Genomic DNA, 22601 nt, shown 5'->3' with positions numbered 1-22601 from the left:
AATTAATTATAAATAATTAAATGAGAAAAATAATTAATTAAAAGCAATGAGAAATATTGCACTTATATAATGAATGTGTTATCATCAATATATTTACATTGTATAATTCAATAGAACATAATTCATTCTTGAATTGGAAAAATAGAACAGAAGAAAAAGGCATAGTACCTTATAAAGTTCCAGTTTTAAAGATTATATAGTTTCCAACTCTACTTCAGAACCGTTAAAGCCCTCAGGAGTGGAGCAGTTATCAAACTTCATGTCTAGTTATGATAATTATGCTACCAGCTTCAACTCAAACCAGAGCAAACTTCTATACTTCTAAAGATTGTTTGCCCAAACCAGTACATAATATCATCATAGTCGATCTTCCCTGCAAGGCTCAAAACTTGATCTCACGATTCAAGTAAAGTTAATTTCAAAAAATCTCCGAAGAGTGAGCAGTGGGACATTTAAAGTAGAATAATTTACTAGCACATGTGATATAAACTCGTAATTGTGAAATTATATGAGGTAAGGGATGCCGCAAGAATATCCTGAAGCATTTCAACTGTAGCCAGATTCAATTCAAACTGTCAGTATTATTTTGAATGGGAAGCATCAACGTTATTTATGAGGAATTCTGACAGGTAGAAGTTTAAGGTGAATCTCTCTAAAGAACTCACGCAAGCTACGATAAATTATTGATAATTATATAGCTATCCTATGCTCCAGTTTCTATGATCGAATCTCAATTGACCAAGTAATTATGTTCAAGTTCATCTTATTATTACAATGATTTCACTGATAATTGAATTGATTTGAGTTCAAAACGTCTTCTCACAATAATTTTACAGGATGAACATGTATGGATTAAATTGATTTTAATCCATAAATTAAATTGATTTGATTTTGAAGTTTTTTTCCAATTCTTACAGGAAGAGACCTCTGGGTGATGGTGGTATCATCCTCACCATATGAGCACATGATTGGAAAACCTGACGTGAAATATGTTGCCAACATGCATGGAAATGAAGCTGTCGGACGAGAGTTGATGCTGCATCTCATACAAGTAAGAAATTTACGGTATGCTTTTTACAAAATAAAACATGGACTACAGTACAGTCATTCTAACCCATCAGATCTGCATCAAAAATAGTATAAAAACCATCTACTATTGTTCTAATCTTTGTAATGCCATAAAGTATTTTTTTAAAGGATTTGTATTTATTTATAATAGCTGTAATTCACAAGAGTAATATTAATTCATATCATAGTAACATAGTATTTATTTGTAATAGCTATAGTTCATAAGAGTAATATTCATTCATATCATAGATAGTTGGATATGGTCAGAAGAACCAGTGGAAGGATTATATTAAGAATTTGTCAAGCAGTTTTATCATGAATTTGTTAGTAATTTATTACAGTATTCTCTTATTCCATTGTGTTTCCATGTTTTTGTAACATTTCTCTATTGACTTCTTATATTTTATCTCGTGACATGTGAGTTAACCATTTATCCATATTTCATTGCTGTGTCTGCTGTTTGAATCACTATTTTAAAACGTTTGTATGAACCGATAATTGGGGAGGGTCTTGTCTAGGCCAATATGGCAGACGTTTATTTTGATAGGTCAAGGCATGTACCAATAACAGTGCTCGGCTGTTAGTATAAATACAGCTGCTCTTTACTTCAGTTTTAGTTTACCAGAGATTAATATGAATAATGGTGTAAAAACCAAAACCAGTATCTCGATTTTTAATTAATCTGTGGTTTGACAGAATCTAGTCTTCTTATTCATATGAGATTATTGTCGTTTAGTAGAACCCAATGTACCTAGACTACATTCAATGTATTCTAGATACCTTGGTAAAACCTAGTAGATTCATTCAAATTTACAAAGATGAAGATTTTATAGATTTTGCAGTTTAACAACTGCTGGGATATTATTAGTTTGGAAGAATTACTAAAATATTCAATGAAAAAGCTATATAGATAAAACTAAGTGGTAGTAGCGGTAGCAGAAGCCCTTGATTCTATATTTATATAGCTTTCATTGTATATTTGAGAAAAATATGATAAAGTAACAACTTTACAAACTTAATTATCAAACTTTACTGAAAATTTTGAATGTGAACGAAATGATGAAACTAGCCATTGGAATTCCCTAGTAATGATAGCCTGTATTATTTGAATGTCAGATTATTATATCAGTCAATACTTTAATGATGGAAATAATTATTGAAAATTGGAGGAGAACATTATCGAAGACAGCAGCTTGAAAAGTAAATGCATTCAACAGGAAAACCTAATAATTGCAAAAGTTCTTTCAAATCTCACAATGGAAAAAGCATTAAAAGCTTGTCTGACTTCTGTACAGCCGATGGGAATGCTAGAATCAACCAATTAAAATAATAGTATTCATCTAAGATGAATGAGCAGAATTCTTCAACTTTACAAAACAAAATCCCAAGGTTGAAACAATTATTGTTCAGATGATTATGCAATTTTGTTCCATTAAAATACAATACAATTCATAGAGACCGTCTTGAAGTATAGACATGCTTTAAAAAACTCTTCTTTGTATAACACAGCATAGACTAAATAAACAACTATGAATAGAATACTATAGTTTTGAATTTGTGAATACAGGTATTCTTCAGGAGGCAATATTGTCATTTCCATGATTCAATGAAAACTATTTGCATTTAATCTTGATACATTTTGTAAGTCGTATTTTTTAAATTTTCAGTACTTGGTGACCAGCTATACAACAGACCCCTACATAAAATGGCTACTGGACAATACTCGTATCCATATCCTGCCTTCTATGAATCCCGACGGCTTCGAGGTAAAACGAAAACATTTCAAGTGAATACCATACATTTTAAGAACTTTTCTTCAATTCTCAAGTAGTCTCCACATTTTTCATGGAGTTAAAGCTGGTAAAATGAGAGCTAGTTGTTTACAAGGGGTTCCCCAGGGCTCTGTCCTGGGTCCCTTTCTATTTATTTTTCACATTAATGACCATCCTAAATCAGTTCTAAATAAATCAGTCTTATATACGCAAATGACACAACTCTTTTGTGCTCTAATAAATCTTCAACAATCATTTCAATGACACGTAGTTGGTGCGATTATCAGGAAAAATGTCGTGTGGAGGACCAAATAATTAATAATATCTTTGGATGTTGGACAACACATCCAGAGGAGTTTATTCATGAATATAAATAAATTGTATTGCTGTATTTGAAAAATCTAATTGACTCAAAGTTTACTTACTGTATTAATTTTGAGACTTGATTTTATCTTTTGTCGTACTGTATTCAATATTCGACTTTGCCTATTGCTCTAAGAATTCAACGGCAGTAAAATCATATTTATTTTTATGTTATTAATTCAAGAGCATCACATGATATTTTTATACATTTTCAATAATATAACATTATTCAAAGTTTTTTTTTTAAAATGATACCTCACATATAATATGTGTCGAGGATATCATCAAATTGAATTCAATTGAATTGACGAACAAGTTGTGATAATGATCAACAGCTTGTGATAATGTTCGACAGCTTGAGGCAGTCTTGAAACTGCTCAACTCTGCCAAATTTCGCGGCAAACAGAGAGTATAGACAAAATGTAACACTGCATTCTTTACTCTATGGGGGCAGCTTGGACATTTTTGGTTTCTATCATTTCGTTGTATTGAAGATGTAATTGATCATCTTCTTATTGAATATTTATTTATTTATCTATTTATTTTTTATTTATTTATTTATTTATCAGGTGGCGCGCGAAGGACAGTGTGACGGCGGCGTGGGTCGCTACAACGCGCGCGGCTTCGACTTGAACCGCAACTTCCCGGACTACTTCAAGCACAACAACAAACGCGGTCAGCCGGAGACCGACGCCGTCAAGGAGTGGACCAGCAAGATACAGTTCGTGCTGTCGGGGGGCCTCCATGGGGGTGCACTCGTCGCCAGCTACCCCTTCGACAACACACCCAACTCTCGTCAGTACTTATTTCTATTGATTTTTCCAACTCATCCAACAATAATGATATTCAATAATAATACAAGAAATAAAATAATTATATTTCCTCATTATATAGCTATCCTGAATATATTTCTTCATAGTAAACAAACGGGCAACATTACGGATCTAGAAAAAATAAAAAAAATAGAGCTATAGTGAGGTCCACGCTATAATGGCAGTGTAGGAAGATAGGAGAAAAGAGTTGCCAGATCTCAGCCTTGCCACCCAAACAGCTGATACTGGTTTATCTGATGAATTCAACTGTTCATTATTGTTGAAAATAGTTAATCATATTTTATTTGTCAAGAAAATATATTTTTTAAAGATGAATAATAAATTTTCATGATTCAGATAAAATATTTTGTCAATTGATTGAATTTCTACATTGTTGATAAACGATGTGGCAACATTGCAATGCGTGAAAGAGATAGCGCCATCTGCTTTGTTGAACGATAGACAAGGATAGCAGCACCATTGCAAATCACACACTGCCATTATAACGTGGACCTCACTATATGTGCGTAGTCTAGTGACAAACGAGGATAGCAAACCTATGTTAATCAGGTGCTGGCTTTATAACGGCGCAGAATTAGGTTGGGCGTACACCGATTAGTCAAGACAAGACTAGTCACCTTTAGTCACAATACTTCACATTGCTGCTTATGACGCAACACACACTGATTAGTCATTGCAATTAGACATGACTCCATAAGCAACTATGTGAAGTATTGTACTAAACGTGACTAGTCTTTTCCTGACTAATCGGTATGTGACTAGCCTTAAACAGTGTGAGTTGCGTCATAAGCAACAATGTGAAGTATTGTGACTAAACTTGTCTGATCATGTCTTGTCTTGTCTTGACTAGCTGGTGTGCGCATAGCTTAAGTCAGTCTTTATTAATTGAATCTTACAAGAGTAACAAATACATTTGGCACTACAATAGCTATGGACTAATCTCCACAACTACAAATCAAGTTTAACTCAAACTTAGTGTCGGTTGCACAAAAACCGGTTAAATTTTAATCGTGTTAATTTCATGAGAACCAATCACAGAAGCCAGAGACAACTGAAACAAGTTAAACAGTATCTTAACTCTATGGAGAAGCCTTCTTTTCAAAAAAGCCTTCTCTAATTGGTTCTCGTGAAATTAACCACGATAAAAATTTAACCGGCTTTAGTGCAACCGGCACTAAGTTTGAGATCAACTTTATTTGTAGTGGTGAAGATTAGTTCATAGCTATTGTACTACTAAATGTATCTGCTACTCTTGTAATATTCACGGTATAAAGACTGACTTAGTCAGTACCGTAATGAAATCAGCACCTGATTAACATTGGTTTGCTATCATCGTCTGTCATTAGACAACGCCCATAGTTCTATCTTTTTTATTTTTTCTAGCTCCGTGATGTTGCCAAATCGTTTGTTTACTATGAAGAAATATATATGCAAGCGGACCTGAGTACGGTGTGACACAGTCTCCGGAGCTTCAAAAATGTATGAAATAGAATACCAAAGTGTATATCAGAAGAAATGTGTGATCTTACCTTCCTCAACATTCCATTGCTTGACTATATAGTTGTATGTAAGCAGGGTCTCCAGACTACTGGCTCACTTCCTCAATGATAAATAGAATATGTTCATGTACGGGAAACGATCTCTCACATCTGTGAAAAAACAATAATATAATGTTAATCCATATGTCTATGAATACATAAATAATTAATATACGAAAAAATAATATCCTGTTATATGGTTTCTGGTTGGCAGCTAAAACTCCAAATTAATATAGAAATGATCAACATCATCATCCTTGGAAGAACGTAGAAGTATTTTGTAGGGTACGAAAGATTTCAAGGAATTATAACCCATTTGAATGCTTAGCCCTACAAATCCCAACCATATCCATCCATAAATGTATCAATTTTTAGTGTCAGCTTCTACTTCCACTTGAACAATTCCTTGAGATTAGAAATCTCATACGTTGACTCATATTATATACTATTATGAAATACGTGATGAGCCATACTTATAATAAATCTATGTTTAAAATTGCTGGTCTGGAAGGAATATGCAGGTCTTCACCGTTATGCGCAGGTAAGCCTAAGAATTTCAACCCCACAATAAATATTACAAGACAGTATTGGGCTTCAACCTTTCACAGTAAATACTAAACTATCAAACTTACCATGAATAATTATAAACTATACTATAAAATCATAAAAAATGATTTTATATTCTCATATAGATAAGACTCGAAACGTTCCATTTTAGCGTAGAACTCACAATTTGTATCTATCAATTTTCAATAAATATTTATAAATAATATGAATATTTATTTATTCATCATTTACAATCAACTTAAAGACAAAGAAACAGACTACAGTCCAAAACTTATTTTAATCTTTTAAATAAGCAATTACTTGAACCAACACACCCAGTTATGACCGTGATTTTCTAATATTCTATCATTCAATCTGGATTCGCACACAAGAGTGACAGTAAACAGTGAAAATATAAAATTTCTAACTTTTGTTCTAACCATGTAAATAGAAAAGTTCTAACTATGTGGTTAGAAAAAATCACATATATGTTCAAATTTATTATTCATAATCACTCAGCCGGGCTGAGTGGAAATAGTTCAATCAAAACTCGTAGGAATTATATCTTCACAGCTCACTGTCGCTTTTATGTGCGAATTCAGCTTGAACCTTTCACTCTCAGTTGAAGTTGATTTGGCTTTCGGATATTGTTTCGCGAAAGTTTGATTCAACATATGCAGCCTACCTACACTACCTTGAATTTATTCTGTATCATTTTGTGATTTTTCATATAACATCACATTATTAGTAATCAATTAAACATCAATTATTCTACTTTTTCCACGCTTTTCTCATTTACAGTAATAGGTTCGATAAAACGAATAGGAGGCACAGTCGGAACACACATCAGCAAAGTTATCGGAAACAAGAAAATGGGAGATGGTGAGATAAACAAAATGAAGGAAAGGTGTTTTGGATGATTGAAAGGGTGTTTGGGAGATCGGTCCGTCAGAGTTCAAAAAACATCTATAAATTTCTGTCCACTACAAAATTAATGATTCACACAATCACACATCTTTCCAGGGGTTCCAAATCAACAAAAATACACAATCTGAAAACAATCATTGAAACAATCACACTATACTCACAATATCGAAATTTGTGCATGGGTTTTTTTTGGACGAAAGTGAAATTGGTTGATTAAAGTGTCATACCTTAGATGGGATAGTACTCTTTGAAATAATTTTTGATTAAAAAGAAGACTAAACTTTTATACAATAGATCCAGAAAACATAGTTCGATTGTCTCCAGCATTGACTTGAACTGTCTCCTTAAAAAATTGATTTTTTTCAAGTTTCATTACAACTTTATTAAGCGACAACACAACATAAATTAGCAGATAAACTAGCAGACAAAAGGGTGTCAGAATATTCGTTTCAATGAGATACGGCGGATATTACTGGATTTTGTAGGAATGAAAAATTGATAACTATTGTAAGTAAAGCAGGAACGTTTTGTGAAATTCATCCATTTATCATCTCATTGCTTGGAAATTCCTTAATCGTCTCAAACCTCGTTTATCACAGTGGAATGAATTTGTATACTGGAATGAAAAGTTTATGAAATATTGGAAATTTGTAAATAGATGGATATTGAAAGGCAAGGTTTTTGAAAAATATAATAATAGATATTGTTTGTATTGTATAGTGGTTGATTGATAAGAGTTCATCATATGGAATGAAAACTATGGTAATGAATGTAATAGAACATTCAAGAAACATTGAAATTTTGTAAATAGAGGAATTTAAATACAAGGCATTTTTTTCAAAGTCACTGATCCAATAGGAGAATAAAATGGTGTGGCTGATTAAAATCTTCTGAGTCTGTCTCTATTATAAGCAATTTCGTGAACTAGATTCGAGTTTATCGAAATTTCCAATTTTCCCCAATATATTCAAACGCTGATGTAAATGGTGAAATGGAATGAAAGCATTTGAAATTAGTATATTTCTGGTGATAAAGTTTTGATTAAGTTTTCTGTGACAAAACCCTTTTTTAACTCTTTTGTAATTTAGACAACTTGTTTCTAAGTAAATATTTTTAAAAATACCTCAATTCTAGACAAAATACAGTGTGAGTATTTTTCAAATATTAACTTGGAAACTCAGTGTCTAAACTAAAACAAAGATACATTTTTGTGGTATTTTTTCCTAATTTTCCAAATACGCTGGTATTTTATTCATTCTGAATTTCATACAACTCATCTATCTCACTTTCCATGACAAACTGCTAGTTAATAATTCGTTTTTGAACTATTTTTGACGACACTACAGTCAAATTTGTTGAATAACAGTTATCAAAAACTAATATCATAGCCAACTCTAATACCACCTGTACTAGAGGTGGCTATGCTAATATACGTGTGTAGCGCTTTCGCATTTTGAAACTATTCTCAACACCCATTTTCACTGATGTATTTAAAATGGATTCAAAAATCCGAAAGCGCTTCACACGTGAGTACTAGTTTTAAATAACTATTATTCAAAAAATTAGACTGTGGTGTCGTCAAAAATGAATTATTAACTAGTAAGTACCAGCGTATTTGGAAGATTAGGAATAAATAGAACAAAAATTTATCTCTGTTGTAGTTTAGACGCTGTATTTCCAAGTAAATATTTGAAAAACACTTACGTTTTGTCAAGAATTGAGGTATTTTTATAAAAAATATTGACTTGAAACAAAGTGTCTAAATTGCAACAGTTTTACAACTATTTCTCTTTTTTAACGTCATCTATCTTCAGCAGTGCACCATAATATGTGTGTATAATTATGGTGTACTTCTTGTATTTGAATACTGTTCAATTAAGATGAAATAAAAAACGATATTGTCAGTTCCACATAATTTATTTGAGCCAAACTTAAGTTTCAATGTACTAAGGCATCATAATAAATTATATGGAACTGACAAAATCGTTTTTATTTTACCATAATATGGAGAAATTCCACAATGTTTCGGGTTGTTAAGTATTCGTTTATTCACTTAAATAATACAAAATATAACATTAACTTGATGCCATTAGGCTATTCAAAGTACTATTGTTCATAGTGTAAACTGTTCAATTGGATTTTCATCTTCTATCTGTTGATTAAATAGGTTCCTTATTTCTTACTTTTCACTTCTTCACTATTCTTTATCTTCTGTTGTGCAGTGTTCCAGAGCTACGCATCGACGCCATCTTTGACTCCCGATGACGACGTTTTCAAACATTTGGCGCTGACATACTCCCGAAATCACCCCACAATGCATCAGGGGAAACCATGCAAGTCGGGAACGCCTTCGTTCAACCAAGGCATCACAAACGGAGCTGCATGGTATCCTCTCACAGGCAAGTACCACCACCAACACCAGATAGAAGTCATTGTAGCAATAGAAGAGTGAGTTGAACAAGTGGATTCTAATGGATAAGTACCACCTGTACATATAGAAGTAATTGTAATAATAGAGAAGTGAATTGAAGAAGTAGATTCTGATGGATAAGTGACATTGAGACCTGACTATTTTGGAAAAATTCGGGCAAAGGTGTGACGTCGTCATTAGTAAAAAATTATTTCACAATGCATGTCATGCAGCCGCTCTACTTCCTTTGAGACTGACTATTCTGAAATAATTGAATGAAAAAGATTAAAAAAAAAAAATTCTGAAATAAGCTTCAATTATTTCTGAACAGCTATATCTCATTCACCATCTATTTTTGCCCTTTAAAACAAGAACGTTCCTATAGCAATTGACTCGACATTGACGAACTTATTTATTGTATATTCTGAAAAAAAATCAATTATTCCTGAACAGCTTTATCTCATTCACCATTCACTTTTGTATTTTGGAACAAAAACGTTCCTAGCAATCGACTCAACATTCTTGTTCAAAAGAACAACTGAGACCCGGTTGCAGAAAAGCCTGTTAACTTTAACCGTGATTAAATGGCACAAGAACCAATCAGAGAAGCCTTATTTTCAAAAAAACTTCCCTGATTGGTTTTCGTGGAACTTAATAATGATTAAAATTCAACAGGCTTTGGGGCGACCGGGCCTCAGAGTTAGACTACGAATATCCCTAGAACCAGTAGAAATAGAAATTAACAAGGTAAGCTGATCTCACATAAGACGTGGGGACACAGCCTATCAAATTTCTCAGCAAGTATACCACTCTGAATAATTTAGAAGTAATATATTTGATGTGTGGCTCCCATGAAAGTTTGCTGTCAATGAAAATACCTAAAAACTTGACACTACCCAAACGGCTCTCCATAGGTAAACTCTTCAAGCTAAAAATATTTTCTGAGTTTTATTCTCATTGAGTGAAAAACAATTGGCTCTGAACCACTTTGAAGCCTCAGACAAACTGTTCTATATGATCATAATTATTACTTAATTTATCATTTTATTCATTGACTTTGAATTTATTTGACAGGAGGAATGCAGGACTTCAACTACGTTTGGTACGGATGCATGGAAGTCACATTGGAATTGTCCTGCTGCAAGTTCCCACACTCATCAGAGCTGCCCAAATTCTGGGAGGAAAATAGATTGGTGAGTGTTTATTTTCTCAAGAAAGCACTGAGTGAGAGAGAAAAACTAAGGATACTCCTTGTACTATTTCTTTCCCAAATTTAGATAATATTTTAGAAGTCCGAAATGAGGTTATGATTCCGCTTTTCTAAAATTTAGTCCCTTTTCACTCAGAAACAACAGAAACTATTGTTTTTATAACAACATAAAAAGTGTTATCAACAGTAAACCAATCAACTTCATGTTCAACTTTTGATAGATAGATTCCCTGCTTATAATGAAACACGCAGACATGTTAAAAAATGGAAATATGTTCTCAAATTAGCTTTTTAATTACATAATTTCCTTAGAATTCAATGTTAAATTCTATGTAAGCTTCCTTTTTTGTCCTTTTGTATTATTTTTTTGAGAGAAATTGAGTATCTTAGTTGAATATGATTCAGTAAAAATGAAGATTGGGGTGACTGACCCCCCTATGCTTCGACAACTATGGGGGGAGGGGTGCTGAAGCCAAGCCAGCCCCCATTAGTCGACGCCTATGATCAGGTACATACATCAAAGTATAGTAAATAAGGAGTTCATGTGAACAGAGATTGGAGTTTGGAATTAATGTTCATAATGAATTTATTTATCATTTTTACAAGAGATGACTGACCGGGAGAAAAAACTAAGGATACTCCTTGTACTATTCCTCTCCCAAATTTACATAACATTTTTTAAAGTCCGATATAGGGTTATGATTCCACTCTTCTAAAATTTAGTTCATTTTTACTCGAAAATAACAAAAACTGAAAATCTTGAATTTTTACGGTTGAAAAACTGGATAAAACCACAAAAATTACACTAAAATTACCATTAATTGAAAAATGTTTGCGTGATTTAAAAAAATTTAGAGCCAGAAAAACAATTGAAATAATTTTTTGAATAGCCTACCTATTTGTTTTAACTTTCAGAATTGCCTAACAGTTTTGTAATGTGTACAAGGAATAATGCAGTTTTTGAATATTGTTGACAGCCACTAGTGAAATTCCTGGCGGAGGCACACCGTGGAGTGCATGGATTCGTGATGGACGAGCACGGTAATCCGGTCGAGAAGGCCTCGCTCAAGGTCAAGAACCGCAACGTTGGTTTCCAGACCACCAAGTACGGAGAGTTCTGGAGGATACTCATGCCCGGAGTATACATTCTCGAGGTGAGAATTTTCGAAAAAAAATTGAAAGTGTAGCTCTTGAAACTATATTCATCTTCCATAGAGCCTGGTATATACAACAATATTAGAATATGACATTGTCTGTAACTATGATCAGTTGAATGGCAATTGAATTATATTTATTTATACATTCTCGAGTTAAGGTTCAATGAAAACTGAAAGTGTAGGTCGTGAAACTGAATTCATCTTTCATAGAGCCTAGTACAAACTATAAGACCTTGTTGTGCCTACAGATCATAGACCCTAGATCGTCTATGAAGCGGTCTAAAAACATGACAGTCTAGAGAACAACTTTTTGTCCTGTCGAGCGTCCACACTAAAATGTGTTACAGACACATCTAAAAGACAGGACAGGAAGCTCTCCGATTGGCTAATTCTCGATACGTCAACCCAATCCGAGACCTTCCTGTCCAGTCTTGCTGTGCTGACTCGTCTAAAAAACGCCTCGTGTGTTCCAGCTCTTGTTGGATTAGCCGTTGAAAATGGATCTTATGGATTGCTTTTAACCAGTGCAGTATTCGCCGACGGTTACATGCCTCGCGAGGTCGATTTCATGGTGATCGAAGACCACCCGACACTACTCAACGTGACTCTTCACCCGCCCAAGGTAGGCACTCTCTCTGGTGGCGGAACCAACAAGTCGGCCGTCGCGACGCCCCCCAGCAACCGACGCCCCTGGCAGCCGCCCTGGCTGGCCGACCCGGGCGTCAGGGGAGGTGTTGGAGGGGGAGGTGATGGTGAAGGTGGACTGAGCGGGGGCGAGAGGGGGGATCGGCCCTATGCCTATATGCCGGCCAATTACAACTATAGCTATAGTGCCGCTGATAGCCTTTTGCGGTGTAATAGTGTTGTGGTGGTGGGGCTTGGTGCCGGCTGGCTGTGGAGATTATGACATGTTATGTAAACAGGGTTACAGGCTATTTATATACATTTCAATTGATTAAATTAATTGTTACCGAATTTCAAAAACAAACTTAGAGCACTGCACTTTGTAAACAGGGGTTTCAAGTTCTGAGGTTATTAGTCTGTTTATCCTATTTATTCATACATTCACAAATACAATATCATTCTCAACTCAATATACATTTTTGGAAAATAAACAACAGGCGGCTAAAAGCTCAGAACTATTTATTTCCCAAATTTTGATAGAAATTGTTACCGTATTTCAAAAGCAAAATTAGAATACTGCACTTTGTAAACAGGGGTTGTAAGCTCTGAGGTTATTAGCCTGTTTATCCTATTTATTTATTCATACATTCACAGATACAATATCATTTTTAACTCAATATGAATTATTGGAAAAGAAACAACATACCTAAAGACAAACTATTTAGTTCACAAATTTTGATAGAAATAGTCAAAAAATATGTTGAATCAAATTGAATTGGATTTTATTTTGAAAAAGAAATAACAATATTAAAAATACACTATAGTGAGGTCCACGTTATAATGGCAGTGTGTGATTTGTAATGGTGTTGCTATCCTTGTTTATCATTCAACAAAGCAGATTGCGCTATTTCTCTCACGCTTTGCGATGTTGCCACATCGTTTATCAACAATGTAGAAATTCAAATAATTGACAAAATATTTAATCTCAATCATGAAATTTATTATTACATTATTTGAAAAATATATTTTCTTGGCAAATAAAGTATAATTATCTATTTTCAGCAATAATGAACAGTTAAATTGATCAGATATACCAGTATCAGCTGTTTGGGTGGCAATGCTGAGATCTGGCAACCCTTTTCTCCTATCTTCCTACACTGCCATTATAACCTGGACCTCACTATAGAATAAAGTACCTATTTTGAATCGTTTTTTTGTTCTATGTGAACAGGTAATGAGTCACGAGTGATTTTTTTTGCCAAGCATGATGCTCTCATGAACTATAGGCTTGTGCATGGTAATAATGATGGAATTCTGTTAAAACGTGTACGGTACCAGAACCGTATTCTTTCAAGCCAAACTCCTGTTTACATCATTTATGTTACAGCCTATTCAAAAACATATCCCTGTTTACATAATAATTCATGTCGAAGCCTATATTGTTTGACAACAAATTGCTCTCCATATTAGTGAATATTTTCAAACAAAATACTATCGAAATGAGAACTATACTAACGGTTTCAAATGTATGGAAATGGTAAATTACCCTAATGTTAAAAACTTGTGAAGTCTATGAAGCTGATAGAAAATTTTGAGAGGTATATTTCTAAGGTGATGGAATTTGTATCAGACCTTCATCAATTCTGTTCTATATTGTATGGGAATTTTATTTCATATCGGTCTCAAGCTGCATGGAATCATTATTAGTAGCTCATCAAAAATGAACGAGAACATGAACAAAACAACATTTTAATGAATCCACCTGAAAGACTTGCAAGAGCATGAAACTAAACCAAACAGTATTATTTATTCTAAACTGACAAGCAATACCCTCAGAATATTAAATATAATTTTTATAGATCAGTTGTTAATATACCAGTCTCGATCTAAATTCACTCTCAGTTTAGTTAAATAATCAGTTACCATTCCCCAAGTTCAACCCTAAACAAAACCTATATAATATTGATTAGCTAGCGGCTAGCATATAATATAGGCCCTATATCATATAGTACAATTTTTTATTGTGAAAGTGCCTGTTCATTAGATAAATTGATGTTATTTTTTAAAATACAGAAGAGATTTTTGATGAGCTCTGCCTTTAAATAGCATCATTTCAACTATCATGTTGGCTATGCTGGTGGATGTCCATGTAATACGTCATAAAATTAGTTTTAGGTAAAAAGTAGATACTAACAAATAGGATAAGTTAGTTTCTTAATATTATATTAACCAGCAACATATACAAGTAACATACCTACTGCACTACCTGTATTTTTCAACTTATCACTTCCGAGCAATAATATTGTATCCTTGAAGCCAATATTTATGAAAGATTGGAAATATTTATATGAGATTTACATATTATTTATGATCAAATATAGATTATTGTATGTGTGGAATGAGTTGATAGTATGTGTGTAATGTTGAAAGATTAGAGATCATTTTGAATCTATTAGAACAATTCATGCCGAGAGTGAAGTTAAGATTGAAACTAAATTCGAATTACTGAATCAGTAAAAATGAAAAATTTTGTTGATAATAATATTAATTTTTCACAAACTAAATTCTCCTTTAGTTGCACCAACTTTTAAATTTGAAAAATAATAAACTATTCTTTAAAACTATTTTGCAACAGTTCGAAACACATATAGGCATTCTTGATAAAATACTTGGTTTTGCAATAGTTCTTCACGATTTTATTTAAATTGAGATGGTTGAAAACTAAATTGTTTAGAATTTTTAAAAGGAAAAATTTCCAACAAATTAAAAACTGTGAAGTGGCATTAATTTTTTGAAAATAAGCAGCTCTCGTCATCTCATTAAATCAATACAATCACTGAAAATCTCTGCATTTATTTGATTCATGAATAAATTAAATACATATTTTATATTATTTTTTAATTAATCTAGTGTTCCCAAAAATGCAATGTAGAGTAGGACCCCTTTACAGTCCTACATGAAATGGTCCATAATAAAATAATTGAATTTATCATATTTTTTGAGAACCTACAATGATTCTCAAATGGCTTGGCCAATTATCGAACAAAATAAGTTAGATGAATATAATAAATGAGTTGTAATCATATTTTATTAGTAGGCCATTGGGGTCCCATATATTTACAAGGGAATTAAGTATGAAACTAGAATATTTATCAGAGTCATAAGTTACCATTATCTAATGTACTTCACAAAAGATAAGCCACTCTAGTGCTTGAAAAATGTAAATAAAAATTTGTAAAGAAAAGAAAAGTATTATCTTCTTGCCATTAGCTTTAATTATAAGAGATGATATCACATGAAACTTAAAAACTCAGTATTATTAGTAGTACTGTGATTATTCATCTAATAATCCATAGTTAGTTGAAATTTATACGCAAAAATTCTTTCTTGAATAATAGACTATATCAAATCACATAGCAACAAGTAAAGTTAATATTTTAAGAATCTTGCAGTAGAAATCTAGATCAAAATATAATTATTAAACTTGAACGGATAAAATATAAGCCCCGTTAATCAAACACATAAATATCATTGAAAAAGTTCAGAATAAATTATAATTATTAAAGACATACTCTAAAACGTTAAAATGGATGTTATGAAGACAATGTTAAATATGTAAAAGGATTAAAGCTTGTATGTAAATTCAAATATATTTTGAAAGAGTATGTGATTAAATGTTTTTCTATTGCTGTTTTGTATCGTGGAATGCAATTTGAAAATAAAATGGAAATGGAATAAAAATGATTGATGTGTATGACAATAAATGATTTGAAAGTCTTTTGCGTTTTGATTTGAAAGGGAACTGGTACTGTAACAAAAATGCTAATTGTGAGTTAATTCAAAAGCTGGATGAGTTAATTCAATTATTCTGACAACCTTGAATTCTAAATTTTATTTGCTTTCCTGTTTTCTACATAAAATATTTGTTCACAAATCTCAACAGTAACTCATTTCAGTTTACTGGATAATTTGTCATTCTCTTTCTTAATAATTAAAACCCAAACTCAACAGTAACTCATTTTAGATCACTAGATAATTTGACCTTTTTTAAATAATTAAAACCCAAACTAATTTTTGTCTAATAAATACAATACCGGTACATACTTTGTTGATATTTCCCTGTTATCTATAAAGAAGACACTTGCCATAGGACTTCACGTGAAAATATCTCTCTTTTGAATTACTATTCAAAAACTATTATTTTTTATATTTCTTGAGTACAATGTAGAAATTTAGAAACAATTTATTGGAATCACATTCTGTATTGAAAGTTGGATATTGAGAATACATGTTAAGATAAAATTATCATAAGATTCGAAGTCAAGAAGATATATTCATGAATTATGAAGTTGGGGTAGTACAATGTATAGGGTTACTTAACCTAAACCAACTTCAAAATGAATGCATGAGATCAAATGAATGTCTGGAGAATGAATGGAAGAACGAAGAACGAGTGAATGTAATTCTAATAATTTTGCAATATCTGTGAGTATATTCTGTACAGCACCAGGCAACCAGTGGACCAAAAGATGATAACAGCAACAACGACACAACAACAAGTTGCAAACAAACAGAAGACAGCAAAAGAGCATGTAACAACCTTAAACCAATAATTGTACCTAACACAAAAAATAATCAAAAAGGAACTAAAGTCATCAATCAAAGCAGGAAACCAAGTGACCCAGCAACTCAAGGTGAACTTGGTGGGGTTCCACCTCAAGGTTCATCTCAGAATGTTCCTCAAGCCTTGGAACCACAGGGAAATCTGCAGGATTTCAATCCTCAAGGGACTTCACAATCCTCAGATTTCTTGAGTCCGACTCTAGCGCAGCCTGGTGGCGTTCTACTGTACTATCCGACACTGCAACAGACGCCACTTTCGCTAGAGCAGCCTCTGACGCCACAATCCGGGGTGCATAAAAGTTTACACCAGCCGTATTCGGATGCAATCATTTTCCCGACCAACTAGCAACAAGTAAGTGAGGTCTGAGGTGATGTATTGCTACTCCATCGTTTCATCTGCTTTTGCACAATCATCATCATCATCATCATCATCCGGGTTAGGTGGAGTCCGAAACACCATCAGGTTTGAGATTAAGACATAGAAATAATAGGTTAGGGTACTCACTGAGCCAACCCACGACCAACCCATGAAACTATAGAGAAAAGATACCCATAGAAGCATCTTAGATTCCGAGAAAACGTTACTCAACAGTAATATAATAATAATATCGAGTGACCTGGCTGGCTCAGGTCTGGTGTCAGAGTTTTCAGGTCGCAACTGATCAATTCCAGGGCCTCTGACATGACCTAACGACTGCTTTTTAGGCAGCCGGGACCGACGGCTTAACGTGTCCATACTCAACAGTGAATAGATAACGATAGACCCACAAATATAACTCGTTTATGATAAAACCTGGTCAGAACATGCAAATCATCCCTAAATCTCATCATTATTAGTTATTAATGTGGAGAAGTACCGGAACAGTGTTCCATATCTGTGTTTAGCCATATGATATGAATATAGAAAAAATATTTCATTAAAATTCAGGACTCTTGTAATAATTTATTGATGGGAAGAGGGCTGGCTACTATATACACATGAGACTTATGAATCACTTAAGTATGTGGGAGTATTTTTCCCATATTACAGAGTAGACCTACTCTTCTAAAGTTACACTAGACATGGATAGTTCATCGAGCTATGTAACAATTTCATGTGTCTAACGTGTAAGAGACTTATTGCTCCTATAATAATTATAGGAACAATTATTGTTTCTCTATAGTAGTAGACTTTGTCACTACCATTAATTCTTATGTAAGTGACAATTTCAAGTTGTTTTTTCGAATAGTTGTTTTTCTTTTTTATCAATTTAAAGCTTCTGAATTTCTACTCAACAGGACCCTGTTTCTATTGAGATATGGGAAGCACGATGGAGGCTAGAAAGTAGCTGGATTCCCAACTACATAAACGATAATAAAACCAAATAACTGATTTATTTGTGATTGTTAATTCCGACAATTTGAAAATACCATCATGAGGAATCATATCATTCCGCTTCTGCTATCATTTAGAATTATTTTTTTCTAATTCTAATTATATTTATACAAAGAACTGCATTCCATACTAGTCTACACTTCATAATAATTGACATTTTTTAAATGTGATTGACTGTACTAAGAATTTTCTTGGAGAGCTGAATATTCTTGAAGCTCAGGATGTTTAGAATGAATTACAGAAAAGCATTTTGAGTTGAAAATCTAAACTCAAAAAAATACTTTTGATGTTGCTTTCCATGACGAAACACTATAAATAATAATTTTGTTATAGTTCAGACACTGTGTTACTTGTAAATATTTGAAAAAAAAACACTCACTCTTGTTGGAGTATTGAGGAATGCATTTCACTCCTAAAGAGGAGCTTCATCAGCCTTCATCAACTTTGAAATAAGTTGATAACACTTTGTGTGTATGTGTGTGTGTGTGTGTGTGTGTGGTGTGTGTGTGTGTGTGTGTGTGTGTGTGTGTGTGTGTGTGTAATGCGCACACATAATTATACAGCATGCATGAATTAAGAGCATGCGTATTATTGATTTGAAATGAAAGTGAATTATATAAGCTTGTATAAGCTTGGTATTTTTCATTGAAGAAAGATAAAATTGAAATGATAAGTATCAGTATCAATTTTTTGGATAGGCATGAATATTATAGAAATATTGCATGAGTATATTTTCATAGCCTATTAATAATGTAATTGGCTATATAGTGATATTGCATTAATGTATGGATGTATTTCTTAAAAGAATGATTAGCAAAATATTTGAAATGAAATGAAAAGTAAGAATGCAATAAGTTTGTGGAAGTAATAATTGATTGCCATTGATCAGAATCATTGAAATGATCAATAAATTATAGTAATCTATTTCTACTGGTCCATCAGAAGTTTTCCTATTCATACACACGTATGGAAAGGAGAATACATGGAAATGACGAAATGACATGATGTTTTAAATATTTATATAATAACATGTTTTTATTCCAGCAGAATAACTTTCTGAATTATGATTATTGAAAGTTTGTCATAGGTACTGCTATTTATAAATCTGTACAAATCTTCAACAATTTATATATGATTTGGAATAATCAAATATGTGGCCACTTCTCACTTCTTTGTGATAGAAGTAAACTTTGTACAGTCTTCTCTTTATAATGTAAATATGAAATCTAATTGGAATAATTATTATTGTTGATATTTTCTGAATGGTGTTGGAAATAACTTCAAATTTGTAAATGAAAATCTATTCTGTCACTACCTATTTCTTTGCTTTGTTTACTCCAATAATTCCTCACGAAATTCAAATTCTCTTGGAAATTTAGTTTTGTGATATAAAATCTGGCATAGGAAATCAATAATAGTTTACTATGATTGGAAAGAATATGATGTTCATAAGATTGCAAGAATGTAGAAATATGATCAATAGACAAAATATAATTTAATCTCAATTATGATAATGTATTATTCAATCATCAAAAATATATTTCCTTGACGAATAAAATATGATTGATTATTTTAAACAACGATGAATAGTAGATAAATATACCGGTATCGGGTATCCTCTATGAAAGACAGTGGCAAGGCAGAGAATCAGCAACGCTGTTCTATCTTTCTCCACTGCCATCATTTACTTCAATTATTTGCTTTTTTAATTGATTAAATTCAATTTGGAAGTATTTTAAGATTTGAAATATATGTTTTTTGTTTGTCTTGGATTGTAAATTAGAGTGTAATTAGTAAATGTGGAGCAAAGTAAAATATAATCTTGAACATTCAGATTGTAGTATGAATTAGAATTCACTTTTTGTGTAGTTGAGAAGTTGATTTTGTGTTAATTACTCATATTAAATGAAAAAGACTAAGAAATTGTAAAAAACCACAGATTTATTGATACTTAGAAAGACCGGTTTTGGTTATTACACAATTGTCAATCTCTGATAAACTAGAGTGGAGTTGACAATGGTGTAATAACCGAAACCGGTCTTTCTAAGTATCAATAAATCTGTGGATTTTTGACAATTTCTTAGTATTTTTCATTTAATATGAATTAGAATTGGAGCCGTTTTGGGCTTTAGACTGAGGTACTTTTGTAGTAGTTGTATAAATAAAATAATATGATTGGATAAATAAAATAATGTGGACCCTACTACTAATTAATTATAGTGCCCTATGAAAAATATAGAAAAGGATGGTAGTAGTTTTCTATAAGTGTTGAATACTTGTTTAACATTAATATTGTAAACCTGTTTCACGAATATTTCAAAAAAATTCTAACCGCAACCCCTAATTCTCTGCCCCCGTACAGCGACAAGAACCTGGAACTTCGGCCTCCTTCTACCGCCCCCAACAGCAGCTGCCCCACAACGGAGGCGGCAACCCACAGCATTTCTACCACCACCCCCACCACCTTCTCTCACCTGGACCGCCGCCCCTCCTCAAACCCAGCAACCAGGAGTCTGGTATTCTCTCCTCCATCACAAACGGATTCAACAACCTGGTCAGCAACATTTTCGGATAGATTCCAGAAACATCACACTCGACTAACGGGAAATCAGAAAGGACCTTTAAAGAGTTGGCGCACATACGGATTCAGCAATCTGGTCGGCAACATTTTCGGATAGATGCCAGAAACGTCACACTAGACTAACGGGAAAGCAGAAAGGTCCCCTTTGGAGAGTTGCCGCTAAAAAGAGGAGATGGTATTTTTAGCGCATATTTAGTTGGTAGAGAAGAGGAATTGGTAGTTGTGATGAAAATTGAGAGGTGAGTCAGTAGAGAGCCCGTGAATGTGAATTAAGTCAATATTAAGTCCATTAAGAACTCACTTGAACTAAAACATAAATAAATAGAGAAACATTGATGGGAAAATGGCCCAAAATGGATAGATAGTTGATAGCCGAAAATACAGAGAGAAATGTTTACTAGAAGTCCAAAACTGGAAAAAAATAATGTTTCTGTAGGGCAATCAAATTGATTTTATCCAGTTTGATATTAAGTCTAAATATGCGCCTCAAGTGAGTGCTCTAGATAGAGATATTTCCTGTCAAAAATAGTGCTCATTTCTCAAAATACTAAAGAAATATAATCGTATTTGTTGGTAATTGACTCTTCTCTAAGCTCCATTACAATCTTTATGTAAGTACCTATTTATTTGAGTGTTCCATCAATAAATAATGAATTAACGGGAGGACTGACACATCACATATCTATAGGTACCATCAAGTACCTAATAAATCATAATTATTACTAGTTCTTAGTTTCAAAAGTTGAATGAAACTTCTACAGTATAGATTAGGAACCAAAAAATACAGTTTTATAATATACCAGTGTGTTATTTAGTGAGAAAAGAATGAGTAAACGTTGGCGAAACTTCAAAGCTGGATTCAGTGCAAAACACTAACAAAGTATTCTATGTGTAAATAGCACCATTTATACCACCTAAACTGATTTAATTCAGTTGTGCTACTTGTAAATAAATTTATTAAATTATTATTAGTTAAAATAGTTTCAACTTTCATATTATATGTGTAATTGCGTTTTGTTTTGTAAATGCAATCCATTCAACTTTTTATATATACACAAAATCAATGTATTTTTTACTACAGCACTCTTTTAGTGTTGTAATCCTTATGTTCTGGTCTCTTAAACTACAGCGCTACTCAATCGTTTAATTGAGCACCTAATTTAATTTATTTAAGTTTGTTTTTATTTTATAAATAAATACTATGAAAGTACAACTACGGTTTCGTATTATTTTTCACAACACACTCCACTTGACAGGAGGTAGTTAAGTAGTTAGTTCATAAGTCAATCACATTAAAGATTTAAACCACTGTAAAATTATGTAACTCAAGCAAAGTCGGTAGAACAATGAGCAATGCAATGATATGATTTCACAGTGGTCAAGTTTTATACACGTACAAATTTCTGTGATACAAAAGTATTATCGTACAACATTTACTCTGACAGAAAAAAATGACACCTTTTCCGCGAATATGTGGATAATGAGTCCAAGATTACAGAAAGAAAATAATAATCTGTAATAATATTAGTAGTGAGATTCACTTCAAACTGTCATCAAAAGTAGGATCAATTTTA

The 22601-nt window shown here is 32.8% G+C and overlaps 1 protein-coding gene across 5 annotated transcripts in view; it reads left to right on the top strand.

Moving 5' to 3' along the window:
* LOC111064421 (carboxypeptidase D) overlaps window positions 1-22240 on the top strand; it is an 85012-nt gene extending 62772 nt beyond the window's left edge. For 2 of the 5 annotated variants that reach the window (XM_039436740.1, XM_039436741.1), the window contains exons 3-12: window positions 918-1051; window positions 2736-2834; window positions 3773-3998; window positions 6086-6115; window positions 9270-9446; window positions 10532-10650; window positions 11645-11821; window positions 12354-12446; window positions 16953-17423; window positions 20809-22240. In XM_039436740.1, the coding sequence (XP_039292674.1) occupies window positions 918-1051; window positions 2736-2834; window positions 3773-3998; window positions 6086-6115; window positions 9270-9446; window positions 10532-10650; window positions 11645-11821; window positions 12354-12446; window positions 16953-17417 (1520 nt within the window). In that variant the 3' untranslated portion in view covers window positions 17418-17423; window positions 20809-22240. The remainder of the gene's footprint in view (window positions 1-917; window positions 1052-2735; window positions 2835-3772; window positions 3999-6085; window positions 6116-9269; window positions 9447-10531; window positions 10651-11644; window positions 11822-12353; window positions 12447-16952; window positions 17424-20808) is intronic. The other 3 variants (XM_039436742.1, XM_039436743.1, XM_039436744.1) reach the window with 2 other exon arrangements.
* The last annotated feature ends 361 nt before the right edge of the window (window positions 22241-22601 follow it).

The sequence above is a fragment of the Nilaparvata lugens genome, chromosome 10 (genome assembly GCF_014356525.2).
Source record: "Nilaparvata lugens isolate BPH chromosome 10, ASM1435652v1, whole genome shotgun sequence".
Lineage (NCBI taxonomy): Eukaryota > Metazoa > Arthropoda > Insecta > Hemiptera > Delphacidae > Nilaparvata > Nilaparvata lugens.
This window is presented reverse-complemented; position numbering and strand designations above follow the sequence as displayed.